Genomic DNA, 22,847 nt, shown 5'->3' with positions numbered 1-22,847 from the left:
GTACTCGGAAAAAACCTCCCCAGCGCCACTTTGTCCACCACAAATCCCACTTGACCAGACCCGAGATCGAACCCGAGCCGCCGCGGTGGGAAGCCAGCGACTAACCGCTTGAGCTATGGCGCGGCCTACTCAGGCAGTAACAGTGGATGGCGTACAGCGAAACAGAGTCAAGAGAACGGGAATACAACGCACACAACAGGGAGAATTGGATTAGAGGACTGGGATTGAGTTCACAAGAAAATTGTTGAAGAAGAATTAGAAATCAGCCTGTGATAATTTAGTATATGGCTTTACATGTACAGTAGTAATGTGATATTAGAAGTGTGTAATTTACTAAGATTTTGGCCGCGCCTTAGCTCAAGCGGTTAGTCGCTGGCTTCCCACCGCGGCGTCCCGGGTTCGATCACGGGTCTGGTGAAGTGGGATTTGTGGTGGACGAAGTGACGCTGGGGCAGGTCTTCTCCGAGTACTTCGGTTTCCCCAGCCAATCTTCATTCCACTAATTGCTCCACATTCACCCTCACCTATCATCTGTGGTTGGTACAATAGCTTAGAAGTGGCCGCAGTACAAGGGAGTTAGTCCCATCTCACTAGCAATAAAAGAAAATAATAATAGTAAGACTTTTATTGTTCCTGTGTCATGAATCCGTTGCCAGGAAACGGAAAGTGAAGACCACTGGAAATAGACTGAGAAGATACGAGTAAGTGTGGAATTCGTTGGAGTGCGTAAATCATCAATAGTGTAATAATTATTTGTAGTTACGACCTGTAAGTGGTCAATAAATCCAATTACTAACCAAAACTCAGTCTACAGTCACTAACACACGTGTCAAGATACACTTTGCCGTTACTTACTTACTTACTTACTTACTTACTTACTGATGCAGCTGAGCCCTTCTGGAAGAGCCGCCAATTCTGCAGCTACTCAAGAATTTCTCAGCATTTTATGGAACCCGAAGGTTCATTACCGTGTTCATAAGAGCCCTCCACTGGTCCTTATCCTGAGCCAGATCAATCCAATCCACATCATCCCATCCTATCTCTCTAAGATCAATTTTAATAATCCACCCACCTACGCTTTGGTCTTTCCAGTGGTCTCTTTCCTTCTGACTCTCCCACCAATATCCTATACGCATTCCTCGTTTCCCCCATTCGTGCTACATGCCATACCCACATCATCCTCCTTGGCTTGATCATTCTAATTATTCTTGGAGAAGTGTACATGTTATGAAGCTCCTCATTATGCAGTTTTCTCCAACCTCCTGTCATTTCATCTCTCCTCGGTCCAAATATTCTCCTCAACACCCTGTTCTCAAACACCCCCAGTCTATGTTCCTCCCTTAATTATACACTTTGCCATAGTGAAGAATATTTACGGAATCGAACTCCTCTTTCTCTGTATTCAGGAGGCCTCAGATTCCGATACCGAGACCACCAACAGCTAATAGCTTGGGCCTTGGGGCCATCCTCAAAGGCATGGCAATAAAATGGATTTAACTTTACACTTGTTCTAGATCTTAAAATATGGTTCACGCTTACGGTATAAAATAAAACAATTCTGTTAAATATGTTATAAAAAGTTATAATTTATAACTGTGAACAATATTGTGACGCGTTATCTTACGTCCATCACCGCGACAACAGCTACGCTCGGAACGGACACTTTCACGACAACGAATACGTGGAAATTGTGGAGCTCCCGCAGTGACAAAACGTAGCAACGAATTGTCGTTGAGTAACAACGGCTGAGACGAAACACGTTGCCGGTGTATTCTATAAGAAGCGTTCCCGTAACAACGGACTGTCTGAAGAGCGGTAACGGAACCGTGAGGAATGGTGTCCGGTATGCAGTCCGCATAACCTCTATATAAGCAGAGCCAGAGACGAGAACGAGACAGTCTTGGGACAGCCGCCGCCAGAGACAGTCGAGATCCAACCACGACCAAGGATAGTTGAGACGTTGGGCCAGAAGTCAAGTGACACTGCAAGTGGTGATAACTATAAGGCGTGTAAGTGTGAGTGTCCAATAAAGATTCGCTAAATCCGAGACCCACGTGAAGTTATTTGTCGCATGATATACCCAACACGTGACAATATTTTCAGATGTACAATAGTGTAACGAGTCGGGATAGCTCAGTCAGTATGGCGACGGGCCACGGGATGGAAGGGCGGGGTTCGAATCCTGTGAGAAGTAAGATTTTTCTGTTCTCCATAGAGTCCATATCAGATCTGGGGCCCACCAGCCTCTTATCCAACAGGTACCTGGGCTCTTTCCTGGGAGGTAAAGCGCCCACAATGTTGAAGCTGATCACTCACCTCTATCTAGTTCTGAGGTCAAGAATTGTAACTATACCCCAATCCCTCACGTGTCTTTATGGCATAGTGCTTAATTAATTAATATAATGGTAAAGTTAAAGTTATCCTTGTAATTGGTAGTAAAGACCCATAGGGTTGTGAGAGGTTGAGGTTCCCGCACCTTCTACACAATCGGCTCACAGATGGCGGTAAGGTTGTCAGCCTTACGCCCCGGCCGCCCTTTACCCCCCAGGAAGATTCCTGGTACTCTTTTCTGTTAGGGGCTGAGTGGAACCCAGGGCCACACTACGGCTGGAAGGATTAGATCAATTGAAAAATCCAACTAATCGGGAATCGAATCAGCGATTTTCCGGCTTGTATCATAGTGCCTCAACCAATTACGCTATCGCGTACCCCAATTAAGCGCATGGACATTATTTTTTTACTTTTACGAGAAGTGTAAAGCTAATTTCCTTTTACAGTCATTCCTCTGAAGATGGCACCAAAGGGCCGAAGCATGAAAGGCTATGTATCCAGTTTGATATATTTTATTAAATGTCTTACAATGGATGGCTTGTTATTTAAATAACAATGTATCCGAATGAGTGAAGTTGTAAAGATGTCGACATATATAGTCTAGGTCGTTCTTTCTAGTGTAGATAGAAAAAGCGCAGAGTGCTGTGTAGGGACTGAATACTGAATTACAAGGAGACAGTGCTACTACCCCATGCACTCTTTGATCTGGCTGACCACTTTCACGTGGAGTTATGAACTTTGGCAATAAAAGTCACAAAAGCTGCTGGGTTTGTAACGAACTGGTAAATGCAAATCAGAGTCGTATAGACCGTTTCACTACTTGACCACTCGCTATGTTAAGTGGTGACCTCCTCGCTTTTCGTAACTGCCACTGTAGCTACAAAATATTTCACGAAGGGTAGACCACTAGTTCAGTCGCTGAGAAGAGTTCTTGCTTCCCAAATATATCAGCCGGACCACACAAAGAGTACGGTATATGCACTGATATGTTCTTCAACATATACACATTTTAAAGATGGTTGGATTCTTACATATTCGTCAAAATAAAATCTTTTCGCGTCTTGTGATTTCTCTGTTTTGTAAGAAGCTGCCTTAGACATATTTCAAAAGCCGAATTTCTAAAGATTTATAATTTAAGTCTGCGCTCCCTCCCTTATGAAGCAGCTCTGTAAATGAGCATGAAGTTCATAATATTTTATCGTTTTCTCAATATTTTGTTCCTGAATTCAAACAAAAAGAATTAATCCCATGTAAAAGACGCAAAAGAAATTTTCTCCAGTATTTAGCTTCTCCAAAAGTTGTCTCACTTCAATAGTATTACGCAAATTTTTGAGGAAGACAGTAAAAAATCAAAATTAATCATAAAGAAATTAAAATATTTTATTTGCTCTTCTCCTAACCGAAAAAAAAAATATTGTTAATCTGCAAACTGTAAATTATCTGTGTAAGACCTGAGGTTTTCATGGCGGTGACTATGAATTATGTCGTCTTCTGTGACGTAGTACCGTGTAATCTTGTGTTAACTAACGTTTCGGAAGAACGTATTGCTTCCATCTTCAGGTTAGAAAAATCCGCGAGTGTCGAACCAGCGTGAGCAGGTAGCTAGCAGAATTCTGCCTGAAGGTGGAGATAGGTTCCTCCGAAACGTTGGTTAACACAAGATCTACACGGCGCGACACCACAGGAGATGGCTTTCTTTATATTTCATCTGCCAGCTTCCTCTATTGTTGTGTGACCTAGGAACGGAATGTTACCACGTTGCCTAGCAATAGGTGAATATGTAAGAATATTATATTATATCTGTGTCTCGTTCTCGCCAACGGTAACTCCGCTTAGTTTTTCTGATTAAAATATTTCATACATGTTCTCATTTATCTCACTCATGCTGCATTATCTACCATTCTCACTGGTTTGATCATCCGCATAAAATTTTATGAATTAGGTTGGTAGCCGTTCTTAAATTTATTTCTGATTCTGTATAATTTGTAATATTTTTTTCTAACTCTTTCTTCCAAGTTCATTAATTCTGTCCTTCGGATAGCTTGTCCCTTTTGTGTATTTAAATGGTTCTGTACTTCCAAACTCTTCTTTGTTTAGAAGTGTAATTAATATACATCGTAAAAGTAGGTAAATAACAAAGTAATTATGCATATTCGAAGCGAACACTGCTTCACTGAAAGCTCATTCAGCTAATTTTAAAATTGAGCCACCCCTTTGCTATAAGCATACAAGTCTTGCATATCTGTGGTCGTGATTTTTTAAGGATGCATAGGCAGATGGATATGCATAAAAGATGTAGGAAGACTTTAAGTCTGTTGTATTTTGCGTCCTTTTGCACTGATTCAAGTCCATGATGTGTATGTATTGACCGTCTTCTAGTGCACACAATCTCACTTGTCGCTTCACTACATGTTTCGGCATCAATGTGCCATCCTCAGGTGTGTTATTTACGTTAAACTATTGCACTGCTCGCCATCATGTGTCGTTGGTAATATGATTTAAAATGTCTATTCGTCATATACTATAATAAAATTTATATATTAAAATTTTGTTCCTATATTTTGTTGCAGGTATACACAAAATGTAGGAAGAACGACTCCCATAGCGGAAGATTGATATAATACGAGAGTTTGAAATACAACGTGTAAGATGATAAATCTTAAAATTTAAAATATACATTTTATTATAGTACATGACGAATATACATTTTAAATAATTTTACAAACGACACATGATGACGAACTGTGCAATAGTTTAACATAAATAACACACCTGAGGATGGAACAGTGGTGGCGAAACATGTAGTGAAGTGACAAGTGAGATTGTGTGTACTAGAAGACGGTCAATACATACACATCACAGACTTTAAGTCACTTGGAATTCTAAAAACAGTTCCGTGAAAAGAACCTGAATGCATTCCATCTGCCTTGTCCTACCAATCACACTGGAAGTTTTACTTCGGTTTCATTCTGCACAACTTCCAAGATTTGAACTTATACAAATTATGTTCGACGAGAAGAAACACGAACTACATCTCTGCCTGTTTCTCTACCTAACTACCTACATATCTATAACTCTGCAGTCATTTTGTTGGACCTTCAGGGCTTTTTCAGTTTTTCAATCTATACAGAGTCGGTAGGACTCCTTGGACGGGGGATCAGGCCTTCGCAAGGCTGCTACATACACACAGAACAACATAAACAGAATAAACGCATGAGACATCCATGCCTCGAGTGGGATTAGAACCCACTATTCCAGTGTTCGAGCAAGCGAGGTCGGTTCATGTCTTAAGGCACGTCCTCATTACTAGTGCTCGTGTTCGTGCTTGCCAGGCTTGCGCTCGTCGGGAGACTCGTCTGGCTTTTACTTGTGCTCGTAAATCTTCGTCCACACTATTTCAGTTGTTCGCCAGGTTTCGGCGCGTGAGGATCCGTATAATTCCTCGTAGTGTGTATAGGCTGTAGTCGTATTTTAATTTATTGGCTACAGTTTTTAAATTAAAAATTAAAAATTTGCTTGTCTCGTGACTTGTCATATCGTCCACATTACTCGCGAGCATAGCAGGTCACAGGAGCACGAACACGAGCACGAGTAATGTAGACGCGCCTTTAGACAGCGCAGCCACTGTGATCGGCTATCTTTGCATCTAATTACATAAAAGTAGATGTTTCGTGACCATGCATTTGTATGTTTATGTATTATTTCGTGCTCAGGACACAGCAGTGTTCACATATCTTCAGAGAAAGCGTACCATCTAAAAATGAAATTGTAACTTAATCCACTTCTTTAATGAAAGGAGTGGAGGGGATAAAGGAAAGGATGAAGGGCAGGTGATTAATGAAAACAGGGAAGAAATTATTCCCCACTGAATTGCAGCGGGATTTTGCACCAGTAAGGGTAAACAGAAGACCGGAAAACTGCAATAATTGGTACTTTCACCGATACTGTTATTTAACATTAAATGAGTTACCCTTACAAACCAATGCTTTAATTTTATTTACACTGTTAATCCTTAACGGATTACCGAGGCGGTTCTGTTATGTGACGTACGTAGTTAGAGATCGTTAGAACAGGTTAGACAACTAATTACACAGTTTTCCAAATCTTGCTAATTAATTTAAATTAAAATTAATGCGACTCCTCTGACTGGATTAGTCAAGGGAAACTCATCTGTCTTCGTCGTAAACAAAAAGGGGAAAGCTCTTAGGAATAACAGGACTTCCGCAGCCTACAGCCTTCTAAATAAAACGACTAAAAAGAGAGACGCATTCTTTTTGTGGTTCATCAAACACAGAGGAATTTAGAACACAGAGCATGACATAAATATTTTGTCGGAACTCCGCTAAGGAACAAGAGTTGTCAAGAGTTTTATAAGCTAATGAGAGGGATTTGTTATTAGGCTTATGTGTAAGGGGTTTGAAGGATGTGTTGGGGGAGAATATCTGGTCTCAAGACAGAAACGGAAGAGGAGGATGCGAAGTGTAACAGCCGAGAGGGCAGAATTCTTGCTTTATATTCAGGAGATCCTAGGTTCGAATATCGGACGTGAGACAGGATATGCAGACTGCGGATTTTGCCGGGTTTCAACAGTCCCTTGAGGCATATTATGCGATAGTAGTTCATGACCGCTTCCCACCATACTCTTTCCAACCCATGATTCTCTACTCGTTCTATAAATTCGGCTCTATAATAGTCTGAGCTACTGACAACTTCGATAAACTGTCCATATATTAACTAAAGAAGCATAGATCTGCAAGATTTTAAGAGCCCAAAATATTTCCTGAATGATGTGACAAATATAATAATTTAAAAACGATTAGTACTCATTTCTTACTGTGGCGAATAATGGAAAAAGAAGTAGGAATGGATAAATACGCTTCACTTATGTCATAGCTTCTCTTTCGAGAACTTACTGAACATGTGGAAATACTGGATTGCTTCGAACAATTCAAATATTATTCATAATCACAAGGATAATGGTAAAGATAAATGAATAATAGAGACAATGTATTATTTAAAGGTGAAAATTGAAGTTGTCCTTGTGCTCAACTAATTAAGCACTACGCCATGAAGAAGCATGGGGGAGTGAATGTAGAGATCCACATTTTCTTGATCTCGGCACTTGTTGGAGGTGACTGGCCAGGTCCACGCCCCAGCCCCTTTACCCCCGGGGAAGAGCCCTCGACACCCGTTGTATAGGTGATTGGGTGGACCACAGAATCGGTCTGGAAGAATGGATAAGTGAAAATTCTTTACCATACCGGGACTCGGACTCCTACCCCTACCCTATCGTCCAGTCCGTAGGCAGCGCTATCCCGGTTCACCAATAAATTCGGTACGGATAATAAGGCAAGCCGAATAAGTGCATATTTGCTGCAGTAAAACACAACAGCTTTCGCGTTTCTCCTATCATTTACTTTTGGTGTTTTCACTATTAAGCACGCATATAGAAACATATATCTATCATAGTATTCGTCTGATAAACAGCTTTACACTTCCGAAAATCAATATTTCTCTGATACATTACCAGGGACTAGTAGCGTAAGACCGCTGATGGGTCTGCCATCTTCGAATTTTATGACCCAACTCCTGGGAGTATTATTAGCCCACCGACAGGACTGCAGCCCTTGTTCACTCCATCGCTTAAGGTTCTTCATTTCTCCGCTTCGTGACCATCGAGGACTGTTGCAGCCGCTCCAGATATGGAGAACAGAACCTGCTACTTCTCGTAACCCTGGTTCGGGGCCCTTACTAGGTACCACCTCCTTGAGTAAGGAGGACCTGGAGGTAGCCTGAACAGGGAAGATTGCCCCTGTAACGTGGTTACTTTAGAAAAAGCCCAAACTTGCAAATGAGCTCATTGAACTGACAGATGAACATTTCTCAAGATGTATTTAGGCATATTCTACAACTATGTGGGCTCCTAAGTGTGCCAAATTTCCGAGGGAAACTGTAGGGGATATTCTTATGTGACAATACCGCTTTCTTCACGCAATTTCATTATAACGGTTAATAGCAAAAATTGCTATGTTTGACTTCATGTATTCCGCAGTAGCGTGAACGGAAGGGAAACAAATATAACGCAAAATAAACATAGGCCTGAATAATCTATAATGTCAAAAGTAGAAAGAGACCTCAAGTTTTCCTTAGACTATCACAAAGTAAAAGCTGGCGAATTTTTTAATGCTGTCACGTAGTTTTCATTATTAGAACTACTTACGTATACCAAGCTTGCCATATTAGCACTACATACCCGCTTGTATAATTGTAATTTACAGACCTTCGCGCCGGACCTCGTCTTCAGGCTGCGGTAAGTAGGCGCGTACAGACCATCTCATCAGCTGTCAAGTATTCTCACCCAGTTATACTAAAGTAACGCCTTGTGATGGCTAGTAGGCTATAATGTAAGGCAACTAAGGCCTGCTGGTTGGCCGCGCCATAGCTCAAGCAGTTAGTCGCTGGCTTCCCATCGCGGCGGCCCACGTTCGATCCCGGGTCTCGTCAAGTGGGATTTGTGATGGACAAAGTGGCGCTAGGGCGGGTTTTCTCCGAGTACTTCCGTTTCCCCTGTCAATCTTCATTCCACCAATTGCTCCACAATTACCCTCACATATCATCTGGGGCTGGTACAATAGGCCAGAAATGGCCGCAGGGACTTAGTCCCACCCCACTAGCAAAGAAAAAAAAGAAGGTCTGCTGGTTAAGTCTGACTTTCTTTTGTGGGGTTTAGGGGAAGTTTAGCTTACTAGCTTATATGACTTAACAGACATTAACGTCTCGAAGAAAGAGACCATTTACACTAATACAGCACCGACTGTTTACACACAATTACAAAACTTATAAGTATATGTGGGGACACGCTGTAGCATAGTTGGTTGAGGCACTATATAACAAGCAGGAAGGTCGCAGATTCGATTCCCGATGAGGTCATTAGAACTGTAAAATGGCCTAATCCTTCCGGCCGCAATATGACCCCAGGGCCGACTCAGTCTCTAACAGATATGAGTACCAGGAATTTTCCTGAGGGTAAAGGGAGGCTGGAGAGTAAGCCTGACAACGTCACCGCCATCTGTGAGCTGCTTGTCTAGCAAATGTGGCAGCCTCCACGTCTCACAGCTCTATGGGCCTCCACGGTCTGTTACACAGCTTTAACTTTATAAATACATGTCGAATCAAATTATACTTCTCATTCATATTCATTCATGTTTTGAAATATTCACTTTCCATTCGGATTGCTTTGCTTTAGGTCATCGCTTATAATGCTGCTAAAATTACCTCCCTTTTGAGATATACTTGTCTATACCCGTATCTGGAACACTCACGTCTATGGTTCCGATTGCTGGAAAGTGAAATGATTTCATTCTACCAATTTGGAATCTGAATCTCTTACAGTCGAATGATTTAGGAAGCTTAACCTAACTCCACCTGTTCGAGATACCTTCACTCGCGTTAAGCACAGACGAGGGAAGGTGACCTAGACTAGACAGTCTATCTTTCATCCCCCTGAGGATCTCGTCAAGGGCTCCAAAGACGGGTATTGGAGCATATGCAGAAAATGTTTCATCGAGTCGTAACTCCGGCTCCAACACCGACACTACAATGACCTTCCCCGTCGGAAGGGCAAATACCTGCTGGCCTTCACCAGCATAGTCAGTCTCGGTTTCGGGTTCCGTTGCGACTCATAACTATACTGTCACGTAGTTTATGTGACTGTAGACGAGGTTTGAATTGATGAATAGATTTATTGACCATTTACAGGTCGTAACTACAAATACACGTAACTATAACATAATCGCTATTTCCACAATTTACAGTTCACTAGGGCACATAGTCTAGTGCTCTCAGTCTGGTAGTTTCCTGGTTACGGTTCCAAAAACGGATATTCCTCTGCCTCCGGCTCAAGTCCTCTCTTACAGACTTCAGTACAGAACTGACTATCCACTGACCTTTTACTATGCTTATAATATCTCGGTACGGACCACATACAAAACGCAGCTCTTCCATTGTTGTATTCCAGCTGTTGCATTATTAAAAATTTGCTGCCTAGCAACGGAAATTTGTTTAGCCAGCCCTTTCCCAGAAACGACCATGATATATCAGCCCACCTCGCTGTCGTTGCATAGTAAGGGCTCTGCATATTACAAATTTTTTCTTCTTTCCAATAATTTTACGGGGTTTTAAATGATGCCTCATCTTCAACGAGAGGAAGGGTCTGACTACTACTGGTCACTGCCCTTTATTGGGTCGGGGGGNGAGGACTGACTACAGCGGGCACTCTCACTAACTGGGCGTTTCCTCCAAACACACACACACACACACACACATGCGTGCACACGCAAGCACGCACACAGAGACGAGCGTTCCATTCAACAGAAAACAGTACTATTGGGCTTCAATGGTCATCATTAATTATTTCACAAACGTTCTTAAAACGCTGGCAAGTGTCCAGTGAATAACATGATTACGTTTCTCAACATATTAGCATTTACCTGTAGCCATATTACATGAACAGGCCATGTGTTATAAATATTATCCTACAATTATATTCCAGTAGGTTAACATGGATGTAAATTGTTTCTGTCGTCCGTTCCTTTGGTAAGGGACAAGAGGTTATTTCACTGGGTTTCCCTCATGTATAGCTTACATATCCGAAATATTACTGACTTTAACTTATCTGTTTGACAGTACTAATGGTCACATTTCAATACTAGCATGACAAAACATCACTGAAATATTAAGATAGTTACAATTACAAAAGACAAGTCCGTCCAATGTGACTATTTCAGTTTTCTCACTTGATGATTCACTAGCCTTACATGTTTCGATCCATTTGGATCATCTTCAGAGGCACCAAACACTTTTTAGAAACCACTATCACAACAGTTGTCATACCAAATAGTGAATCATCAAGTGAGAAAACTGAAATAGTCACATTGGACGGACTTGTCTTTTGTAATTGTAACTGTTAGTGTGACGGACCAAAATGAAACAAATCAAATTAAGTTAGTATTAACACGTTATTAACTTGGCAGTCTTGTTTGCAAGTTGAAGCAACAGTTTCCCTTATTCCAGACGGAAAAGTAACTGTTACTTCAAGCAACAAAGTGCAAGTACTCGTGGTCCACCAACGTGTAACAAGCATGTACTGGTTGGAGTAGGAAAAGATTAGTACTTACAGCTTCCACAACTCTGGTCTCTGGAGTCTGTGAGTTTTGTCCAGGGGCAGCATAAAAGAATTGAGAGAGCAAGAAACAAGAGCTAGTTAGTGGAGCAGCAAACATTTCGTCATGGATCTGGTGAATGGGGGAGAAGGTTTCTTTTCAACAAAGTAATGCCACAGTTGGGGATAGATTTATGGTTCCGAAGAGCGCTATTCTAATTCAGAGAGGGAGCGAGAGAGAGAGAGAGAGAGAGAGAATGATGAGTATTATGAAGATAAGTGTCACCAGAATAAATTAAAAGATATGCAACCTCACTCTTCTCATCACATGCTTTCTGTTCCTCTCTTCCATTTCTCGCTCACATATACATAACATTTTTTTTTGCTCGTTCAGAAGTGGTAATGTCACCTCACTTTTTTACCATTTGCATTAACGTGAGTTAGGTAACTTTCTCCTGAATCTTTTAAAACTTTTTATATAAGCAAGAAACTAGTTTACGCTTAAAAGTCTTTAATAATCTTCATCTCCTAAATTCCAGTTGAAAGCAATAATTAGAATAGAAATTGGGGGCAAGACTATCTTTCTATACAGCGGAGCTACTGAGAGCTGTCAAGAGACTACGTCACTTTTAACGAACATTTCAGACCACAGACTTGGAAGAATTTTAATGCCGGGATCAATATTTGTTCATAATAATACCAGAGTTCTAGTTGTGTATAACGTAGCAATTAAATAGTATAATAAAATATTAATTGAAAATAATCAAATATTTGGAGAATTATTTTTGAGAAGCTAGCAGTCGCTAAGCCAATTATGGAACACACAGGTTCATTACAGTGTTCATAAAATCCCGCAATCCAACTAATTCATTAATTGAGCATACAATGTGCATAAAACGCAATAATGAAACCGTTATATTCATGTGTTAAAATACAATTGACAATGTTTAATATATGAATATAAAAGGACAATTTTTAAAGTTACAGAACACCCGTGTTTCCCGGTCCCTCTACAGACACACATATTGCAGAGAGTGTACTCAGCTGTTCATTTCAAACTGAATCTGTCTGAATGGAATGATTCGTCTGAAGCATATAGCGAGTAAAACGAATTACAGAGCCCATATATATGTATAAACAACAAAACAATATCTACTACAACCGGCTACAATTCTTAGAATTATGAAGTCCATATGAAAACCTTCTATTCGCTCGGCTAGTCAATGTATTCCTGGAATTATAAGGAACACGAATGTCCATTATGTATTCACAAAAGTCCACTATCTTGAGCCAGATCCAGTCCACATGATCATACCCAACTTCCTTACGATCTACTTCAACATTATTTTTTCATGACTGCTAGACCTATCAAGTGGTTGCTTCTGTTTACATCTGTGCGACTAACATTCTGTATTCATTCTTCATGCCTTCTACACAAGGTGCATGCTCTTTTCGTTTTATTTGTCCTCACTGATTTGACCCCCCCCCCCACAATATCTGGAGAATGCAAGAAATTAGTCCTAGTTTTATGTAATTATCTACAAGCTCCTCTTACTTCCTATCTGTTACAGGAGAGAACGTTACATTAAATTATTATTAAAATTCGTACCTTTCACTTTTGTACGGTTATGTTTGGCCCGCTCCATAGGACGCTACTGAAACTGTTCAGGTTAAGCCATGAAGATTAGATGTAAAACGATTATGAAGAGTGATAGAGAGGAACGCTGAAGTGACCTTAGCAGATAACGTTCTGCCTCGTCTGCCGCGTGGGTGGATGGAGGAAAGCCAAGAGAAACATCAAGAAAGGATAGCATAAACCTGAGAGCAGGGTCCACTGCAAGGTATAAGCATTCACACTTGCCGACTTTCCTTACCTGGATTTTGATCTTCCATGCATACAGTTTCCAGAGGAAATACCGTGACATGCTAGTGTGCCTAATAACTGCATAGATGTTCCGAAGAAAGCAAAACAAACGTGTAATACTATATAAATTTTATCGGGAGCCGAAATCATTTTATCGCTGACAATTTCTGGCCCGGAGACCATTGTTTGGTACTCCCAGTGTAGTGTAGTGTAGTCTATACTTCACCATCCTACACGAATGTTGTGGTAATGGCATTGTTATTTGATCGATAAAACATTAGATTAGTAGACTTCATATGCATTTGTCACTACAGCGTAGATATCCCCATTCTTTTAACTTTCTGATGTACGCTAATTTTACTTATTTTCATTTGTATCAACATCAGAATTTGTCCCTCACACTTCCGGCACACCGACTCCTGTGGTGTCTATGGTGGACCTGCGCCATTGGTTATGCAGCGGTGATTGGAATCTATAAACTGAGGGGTCCGAACTGGAAGTTCTATTAAATGCTTTGTTTCAGAGCCTCCAATGGGACATTTCATTCTTTGCATCCTATTGTACTATAGAATAACGGTACATAGAGGCCGTGTAGATGGGGAAAAGGGTTTTGTTTCAGTAGCCAATATTGGAAAGAAGTTATGTAATAGAAAGTAAGCAATGACGAAAGTGAAAGCAAAAAAAACTTTTTATATTATTTCTCTGAGGGAAAAACGTTGGATATTACGTCATGGTCTTATTTGTGGTGACCAGTTGTGTGTATTTAACCGAAATCAAACAGAGTGTTACTCATTGCATTTAGAAATTAACAACATACACGTTATGTAGAAAGCTAAGCTCGGAATTGTCACTGCGTAATTTCATAAAAATATACAAGGAACTATCGCTTGTAGTCTCAGGAACGTTTCATGCCGACATATGGGTGGTACTTAACGTTTTTTGGAAGATATCTGCATTTATTTAACTGACTGGGGTTATGGGGAGAACCAGGAAATTTAAATTTGGTTCCCCTCTTTGGTACGAGGGCATGAAAGAGAGGTTACAAGCCCCAGCGAACAAGAGCGGGGACGAATGGCGCTGTCTTCAACATCATGCGCTGGATGGGCATAAAAATGAGTAATGACCAGAGTTGGCTTAGTTTTGTGCGCCGATGGAGGGTGCCAGAGGCTAGATATGCATGGATCCTAATTAGAGGATGCCTCTGCGAGATGCCAAGAGTTGGAGGGAAACGGACAATCGAGAAGATGAAAACCGGCGAGGAAGATGACGAAGGAGAATGAAAAGGAATAGTTAAGGCACATAGAAAGGGCTAAAGGAGAATTTACTCAAAACCGGGTAGATACCATCTAGTACGCGCGAGTATAATAGAAAATGAGGAAAGTAATAATTACAGGATGTAAAATGCATACTGTAGTTATTTTGTTGATAGGACGGGCAGAAACGAGAAAAGGATTTAAAGAGACGACATCAAGATGTCGGTAGATGACAAAACACCGAAGATTGCAAGTAACTGAAGGTTTTTACATCGCAGATACAACAAAACGAATACAACAGCTTCAATATGGGAGTCTTGTAATTATAAATCGAATTTAAAAATTGGCTGAAATTAATATTCACATGGTTCTTTGTTTAGGTTATATATATCCCATTCTACAAAAGCCAATATGATGGGAAACATTTTTTGGTAGGAGTGTACCTCTGTAGCGAAATTAGCGAATGTTAGGAGCACACTTTTATGTTCTCCTATTAAACTTGTTACACTTTATGGACTTCACTATTTATTCATGAATTGTTTAGGTACTTTGGATATTTGGCTCATTTCCCAACTGAAGCTGATATAAAATATGAATGGCAGAGCATTTTCAGGCACAATATAAGATGTCTCGTAACATAAAAAATAATTTTCAACTAGAGTATGATGCAGTAGTAGTGTGTAAGGAGGTAATTATTTAAACTCTCTGCATTAAATAAAAAAAAAAGGCTAGTGTCTGTTTATATTTCTTAATTTCATATATGGACATGACAATATTCTTCAACTTAACTAATTAATAAACTAACTGACTGGCTAATAAAGTGAATAATCCCACGGATCACAGTCTATCTTGAGAAGCCAATTTTGATTAACCCAGTCCAGAAATTCTCGGCATTTCGTGAAAGCCGGAGAATCAATTTCATAGACGCTTTCTCCTACTTAAGGTTGAAGATACTTAATATGCATCAAATAACATTTATTTTAGGAACGGACTGGCAGGGATTAAAAGGTTGAAGATAATCTAGTTGCTAGTGGCAACAAATTTCTACCTATTTTAGAAGTTATTTTACGGAAAGAGAGTTCAGTGGATCAGTTTCTGAAATTCAGATATATAAGTAGAGCATTTAGAGGAAACAATGTAAATAATAATAATAATAATAATAATAATAATAATGATAATGATAATAATAATTAAATTCGTGTAATATAGTAGTAGTAGTAGTAGTAGTAGTAAGAAGGAACTGAATCATCATCATCATCCTGTTACCAGGACACAAGACGAAGATTAGGAGGATCAATTCACTCGCGTCAAGCGTGTACGAATTTCCACTATGACATTAATTTACTCTAAATAATTATTTTAATGCCGGTCACGGTAGTCGAGCGGGCTAAGGCGTGCAGTGTCTTCGCTCGCTCGAAAACCGGGATCATGGGTTCGAATCCCACTCAGGGCATGGATGTTTAGTGTATGAGTGTGGGTGTGTTTGTGCATTTTTCTGTGTTTGTGTACAGGTACAGGCTTTGCGACGAGCTGATCACCCGCCCAAGGAGTCGTACCGAATGTCTAAGGTCTAGTAAACCGAAGTGAAACGGAAAGTTTCATTGAGGTAGGCCAAAGCCCAAATTGGGGCTGTAGCGCCAAAAGTAAAAAAAAAATTAATATAAATTCCAGGAACGATCAAAATAAATATGCGATGGAATTAAAATTTGAAGTTATTATTCCAGAATTTTCTTGAAATCTAAATATATCAAAACATATTTTTATTATAAGAAATAAAATCCGATTTCATAACTGTTTCATTAATTAGAGAAAGCGGGTTTACAGGACGCCAGAGAATCGCCTACCCACTACTTTACTCTACGAATACAGAGAGGACGAGCATAAACAGACGAGTTTCAAGAAAGCAGGGAGTGTGGATCAATGCAGAGGCCAATGGTAAGCTCTTTTGAACCTTGTAACGAAAATTCTGGATCTGTAAAGTCTGAAGAATTTCTAGATTAGCTGAGCGACCATTAGCTTCAGCAAGGTACTGTGTTCAATTGAGTTGGTTATGACTGCGTCATTTCTTGCCATAAGAAGGGAACCTCGAATAGTGGGCCCATAATTCGGCAATTAACATGAGACTGGTACGCGTATACAGCGCTCGCTGATAATAACCACATCACTGCATGGTTAGAAAATATATCGGGCAAGTAATATTGATTTGGAATAGAGTTAAACCTTACCTGTGGGGCTACTTCTGTACGAAGGGCTTCTTCGCGGATTGGCTCGGAGCCGTTGTACCATGTCACATTTGCGGCTGGTCTCGCTCCCAGGATCGCACACTCCAAAGTCACCTTCGTTCCCTGTACCACGTGATGAACCACACCAGACAGGTCCAGGCTCAGTGGACGAACTGCAAGCAGAATATGATACATGTATATTTCAGTTATCACACTGCTCCTACAGCTATGCAGAAAAGAACTTCAAAGGGAGACTCGTGAATGGGGTGCAAATATATACTGCCATTGTTGTCAGAAGTATGTTGCAGTGCATTCATTTCATTGGTTACTAAGTCAGAGCACGCGCGCAATCTTATGTATAAACTGTCTTAAGGCGCGTCCACATTACTCGTGCCCGTGCTCCTGTGACTCGCTATGCTCGCGAGTAATATGAATGATATGACAAGTCACGAGACAAGCAAGTTTTAAATTTTTATCTTAAAAGCTATAGTCAATAAATTAAAATACGACTACAGCCTATACACACTACGAGTAAATAAATATACGGATCCTCACTCGTCGAATCCTGGCGAGCAACTGAAGTAGTGTGGACGAAGATTTACGAGCACAAGTAAAAGCCAGACGAGTCTCCCGAAGAGCACGAGTAATGTGAACGCGCCTTAAGCTTGCTCGAACGCTGGGATCGTGGTTTCAAATCCCACTCAATGCATGGACGCTTGGTGTGTGTATGCGTTGTCTTGTTTTTATGTAGCGGCTTTGCGAAGGTCTGATCCCCCGTCCAAGGAGTCCTACTGTCTGTGAAAAATGATTACGGTGCTGAATGAGAGGCCTGGGCTCTGAATGGGCGGGAAGATTAATTAAGAAACTACGTCACAACACTCTGAACTAGCTCTACGGTACTGAGTCCTTCAGAAGCAGCAAGATGCTAAGCTACTCATGAGTTTCCAAAATTCTATGGAACCCGAAAGCTCATTACCGTGTTCACAAGAGCCTACAACTAGTCCCTATCCTGAGCCAGATGAAGCTGGTCCATAGCAGCCAATGCTGTCTCTCTAAGACAAACCTCATATTCATTCTCATTTGGTTACATCGTTCCAAGGAATCCATCAAGTCAAAGGCCGTGAGTAATATTTCTTAACATTTTTTAAAGGTGAGAAGTTGTCAGGATCCCGTCCATGCCACAAGCTGGAGGACCACCCTTCGTTGGCTGTCTGCAATTGCGTTTTCAGTACATTTCCGGCTACCCTTCATATCTAGGGGCCGTCTCCTTCATTAGCAACATGAGGACGCGCCATGCTGTGGTGACAAGGGGCCGACTCAGCATGGCCACAACAGTCCGGACTTCTTGTTCTAGAACTTTCACTATTGGCACTTACAGCTTGTCCCTGGTGAGAGTCAATTCTACGATTGCAAATCCTTGAACATGCGTGTATGTTAGAACTTTATTAAATGGGGACCGGTAAAATTATCACAAATAATTCCTCCAAGCCGATCACAGTGGCCTCTCGGTCTGAGGTATGTACCGTCTTCACCCGCTCGAGCACTGGGATCGTCGGTTCGAATCCAATTCAAGGCATGGATGTCTGCGTTTGTTCTGTATTTTTGTTGTTCTGTGTGTAGGTAGCAGCACTGTGAAGGGCTGATCCCCCATCCAAGGAGTCCTATCGACTGTGTATGGATTAAGAAACTGAAAATCGGCCAAGGTCTACAAGGGTTATAGAGTCATAGATAGAGAGATATACAGATAGACAGATAGGGACACAGAGATAAAAATCCTCTGAAATACCTTATTATATTGAAACTACCTACAAGTTACACAAGATATAAGGCTCAATATTGCAGGGATCACAAAGAAAGAGTTGGAGGATATTATTTCGAATACTAATGAAATCTTCTAGAGGGACATAGGCTCGGAAGTCTGGACTGTGGTTTCGAATCCCATACAAGCTATGGATGTTTGGTTATGTATGTGTTTGTTCTGTGTGTTTAAGTAGAGGCCTTGCGACGAGCTGATCACTCGTTCAAGGAGTCCTACCGTCTGTAAAATAATCATGAAACTGAAAATCAGAGGCCAGGGTCCAAGGGGGTTGTAGAGCCAGTGAAAAAGGATATTAAGCTAAAAATCGACTATGTCTACGGAGTGCTGTATTTGAATCTTGTATTGTTTATGAAGTAATATCCCCCCGTCCTTTATATACACGTACCTACACCCCATTCTCCTCCACTTAGGTCTGTAATGCGGTTTTTGTAGAATTTCATAAAATTAAAGTGACGCGGAAAGTCTTTTTATGCCAGAACTCATTTAGTAACGTTTATACCAAACATAGAAGTTGTACAAATGGTGCGTCTAACTACAAACAGCGATGTGCTGCCACACACTGTAAAAGTGGGTTTACACAAGCTTTTGCATTCTGTTGACATGCATCATCTCTCTCTTATGCGTCGCTCCTTCCTTAGTAATTAAAAAATCTGAATATGTCTTCATCAGAAATAGAGAACTGGACAGGACAGAGGGAAAAATTGAGAATGTCGCAAATGAGCAACAAAATAAAATTCCGATTAAAGAAACAGAAAGCAACATTAAGGTAGTTACTATAGGATTCTGACGGTTGTGTATAACACACAGAGATATTGGGTTTTCGGACTCTATCCACCGTCCTGGTTTTAAGATAACTAATAAAAACACGATGTTTTCCTTCACCCGAGGATGGAAACAGATCCAGTTTCCGAAACGTCGTGTTTTTATTAGTTATCTTAAAACCAGGACGGTGGATAGAGTCCGAAAACCCAATATATCAACATTAAGGTTGATTGTAATGATTCTATTAAATTATTTATTTTTACGTACTAACTAAACAATTACATGAAGCAAATTCAGAGTTATATTGATCATAATTATGTATTATGATTACAAACACGTTAATAATGAGCGATGTAACATGAGGTTTGTGACTTATTTCGTATATACAATTATTTTGTCACTTTAATAATACTGAGTAAATTAATATTTCTACAGGTCTCCGCTAGACAAATCCTGGCTCTTCATTGTGATGACGTTTCTTTCTCGTACATACAATTAATTTATCCCGACAAGACTGTTGCATATATAGAGGCTTCATTGGAACAGCTGCAGAACAGGAATAATATATACAGTTACAGATGATTTTCTTGTGTAGGTTGACTATAAAATATTTGAAAGGACTACTAATAAAACGAAAATTGTAGTACAGACTTACAAATATACGAGTATTACACATATACAGATGTCATAACTGTGGTTATGACTACACTTTATCCACATGGCTAGTGTCCAATCAAATCTCCATACTACCATCCCTTCTGCATCAGCATCAACAATAAACGGACGAAAATGAAATAACCAGTTGGACTAACGATACATGAGGTGCGTGACAGACTCACATTTCGAAAGTCTGATTTTATACAAACACACGCGCGAATTTGTCCCGTGTGACGAAGAGAAAAAAAAAGGAACGAATTAAGAAACATCAGCGTATATGACGCCTCACCCAAAAACCTAGGAGGTACGCGGTACCGTAGTTGGTTGAGGCACTATGCCACAAGTCGGAAGGTCGCGGGTTCGATTCTTGATGACGTAATTGGATTTTTCAATTGATCTAAACCTTCTAGCCGCACTACGGCCCTGGGGTTAACTCAGCCTCTAACAGCAATGAGTACCAGGAATCTTCCTGGAAGTAAAGCGTGGTCGGAGCTAAAGCTAACAGCCTCACCACCAGCTATGAGTCGATTGTCTAGAAAATGCGGGAGCCTCGATATCTCACAACCCTATTTGCCTCAACAGCCTGTTACAGGGATAGCTTACTTTACCTAACCTTACCCAGGAAAGTGTAAAACAGAAATACTTCGTCCGTAGAAGAAATAAAGAACAAAACAAGCAAACTCCGTGGCTTTAGTCAGCAAGCGAACTATACCGACCGAGCGACCACCGCTTGTCGGCGAACTTAGTGCCAACTTTAGCGGATAGAGGGTGTCACGGGGTTAGAGCAACAAATCCCCACGGCAGTTAATTTACGTTTTCTAGACCGGAGCCACTAATTCTTTAAAGTAGTTCCTAAATTATCCTCACGAGGCTGATTTGACCCCGTTCGAGACCCATTACTGCTCAGAAAATGTGGTAGGGCCGGGAATGGAACCCAGACCTCTGGATTTCTAGCCAGGAACTCTGACCACTACATCACAGGGGCGGTTCCGCTGAAGAAATATATAAAAAATTCTACCATTTCAAACTGTGAAAAATATCCTTCTCTTCAGGCTCTTCTTGCATTTCATGAGTATTTATAAAAGCGGATAAATATCTCCAGGATATTTGTGAACTCTTTCTTATGACACGAACATAGGCGCGTGAGGAGACTGCAAGGAATATACTCGTACATTACTATCCACGTCTAATATTTTCTTTTCAGATACTATGTAAATAACATGAGTAATTCTTATATGTAACAATTTTAGTAACATATATTTAAGTAGTACACGCGGAAAAAGAAAATCTTACGAAAGATTAAACATACAGCTGACTTCTTTCACTTCATGCAGCCGCATGCGTATTTAGATGAAGAGCTGATGTTGCTGTTTACTGCTTCTGAGTACAACAGAACAGAGTCAAGAGCTAAATCTCTGAGCAGCAAAGAACCATACTCATAATTTTATACGGCGGGCAGAGAAAAAGTAAAGACTCTATAACGAGGATTGCGGAAGTTCTGAGATCTGAAGTTGAGAGGGAGAAAGAGAAGGAACGCTGTCGTTGAATACAGGCACATTCAAGAGGCCTCGAAAGTTGTAATCGCTCTTGAGTTGTTTGTGTTTACCCAAAAGCGGGTGATGTTTAATTCGTGTGGAATAGAGAAAAGGAAGGATAGGAAGTCCAGGATCCTGGGTAACAGTAACACATCAAACAAGGTGCTAAACATAGCTACACCGATATTTCAAGTGGAAATTTCATGCCTCGCATCTCGCTACAGTGTAGCTCTGCTTGAGATATTTACATAACGTACGTAGGCAAGAGAGATAGCCAGCTACTGCTTCCACCCCCAGCAGTCGCTTCTCTGTCCCTAACCTGAAGAAAGGAGGAAGAAGATGAACGAGCGAAGAGCACGGCACCGCAGACTACAAGACAAATCTTTAGCCCTTGTTTATTCCTCAACCTTCATTTTCACAAAAGCAGTTGGCTGCCATTGTTCAACTCAAGTATCCTATTGTTTACCTGAACACAGGAGAAATATAAAATACAGTGAATATATAAATGTCTGCTAGTAAAGCTGTATACTACGAAAATATTATATCAGATAATTATTCATGGCACTTAATGTCTCATTCAGTCGGCGGCAACTTGAGGTGTGATAAAGAAACACATCAAGACACAAAAATATAAACGGCATAAAGAAAAGCAGGAAATCATGTAGTTTAGCATTATATTCAAAAACTAAACTAAAACTTCTCGAAATCAAAGTACTTCTTGAGAATCTAATGGTCCTTCATCTATTTAAGAAATTCCGAATACTGCCACCCGAATGTTCATTGCTGTTTTCGCATGAGTCCTAAGATATCCTTAAACAGAGCCAGATGAATCCAGTCCGCAGCCTCCCATCATAATTCTTTATGATTCTTTTTAATATTATTCTCCCATATACGTCTAAATCATCCTGCAAATGTTCCTATCAAAATTACATTTCCGCTTCTCCCTCCCATGCTTATTACATGCCCCACTCCTCTTCTTCCTGTTTCGATCATTATGAAATTTGACAAATAATCTAGTAAACAAGACAATATGTTCATATTTGCTTAATGAGGTAAGATGGTTTTAGAATGCTATCATTTTTCGAAATTTTGAGAGCTAGTCTACGAGTGCAATCATCTACATTAGTGGGTAATACTAATTTCTTCACATATAATAATAATTCAATTCAATTCAATTCTTGTTTATTTACGTGAAAACTTAACTTAACAGCACAGAGGCCAATTACAAACACAGCACGAATAGA

General features: G+C 40.4%; 1 protein-coding gene across 1 annotated transcript in view; it reads right to left on the bottom strand.

The window, feature by feature from the left end:
- Positions 1-22,847, bottom strand: part of LOC111862320 (titin) — a 584,441-nt gene that overhangs the window by 280,076 nt on the left and 281,518 nt on the right. Inside the window, exons 6-7 of the mRNA XM_023847603.2 lie at positions 16,834-17,003; positions 11,508-11,534 (exon numbers count right to left, since the gene is read on the bottom strand). Coding sequence (XP_023703371.1) covers positions 11,508-11,534; positions 16,834-17,003 — 197 coding nt within the window. The remainder of the gene's footprint in view (positions 1-11,507; positions 11,535-16,833; positions 17,004-22,847) is intronic.

Source organism: Cryptotermes secundus, unplaced genomic scaffold (assembly GCF_002891405.2).
Source record: "Cryptotermes secundus unplaced genomic scaffold, Csec_1.0 scaffold319, whole genome shotgun sequence".
In the NCBI taxonomy this organism is placed as follows: domain Eukaryota; kingdom Metazoa; phylum Arthropoda; class Insecta; order Blattodea; family Kalotermitidae; genus Cryptotermes; species Cryptotermes secundus.
The sequence above is the reverse complement of the archived record's forward strand: the minus strand, read 5'-3'. Positions and strand labels throughout refer to the sequence as shown.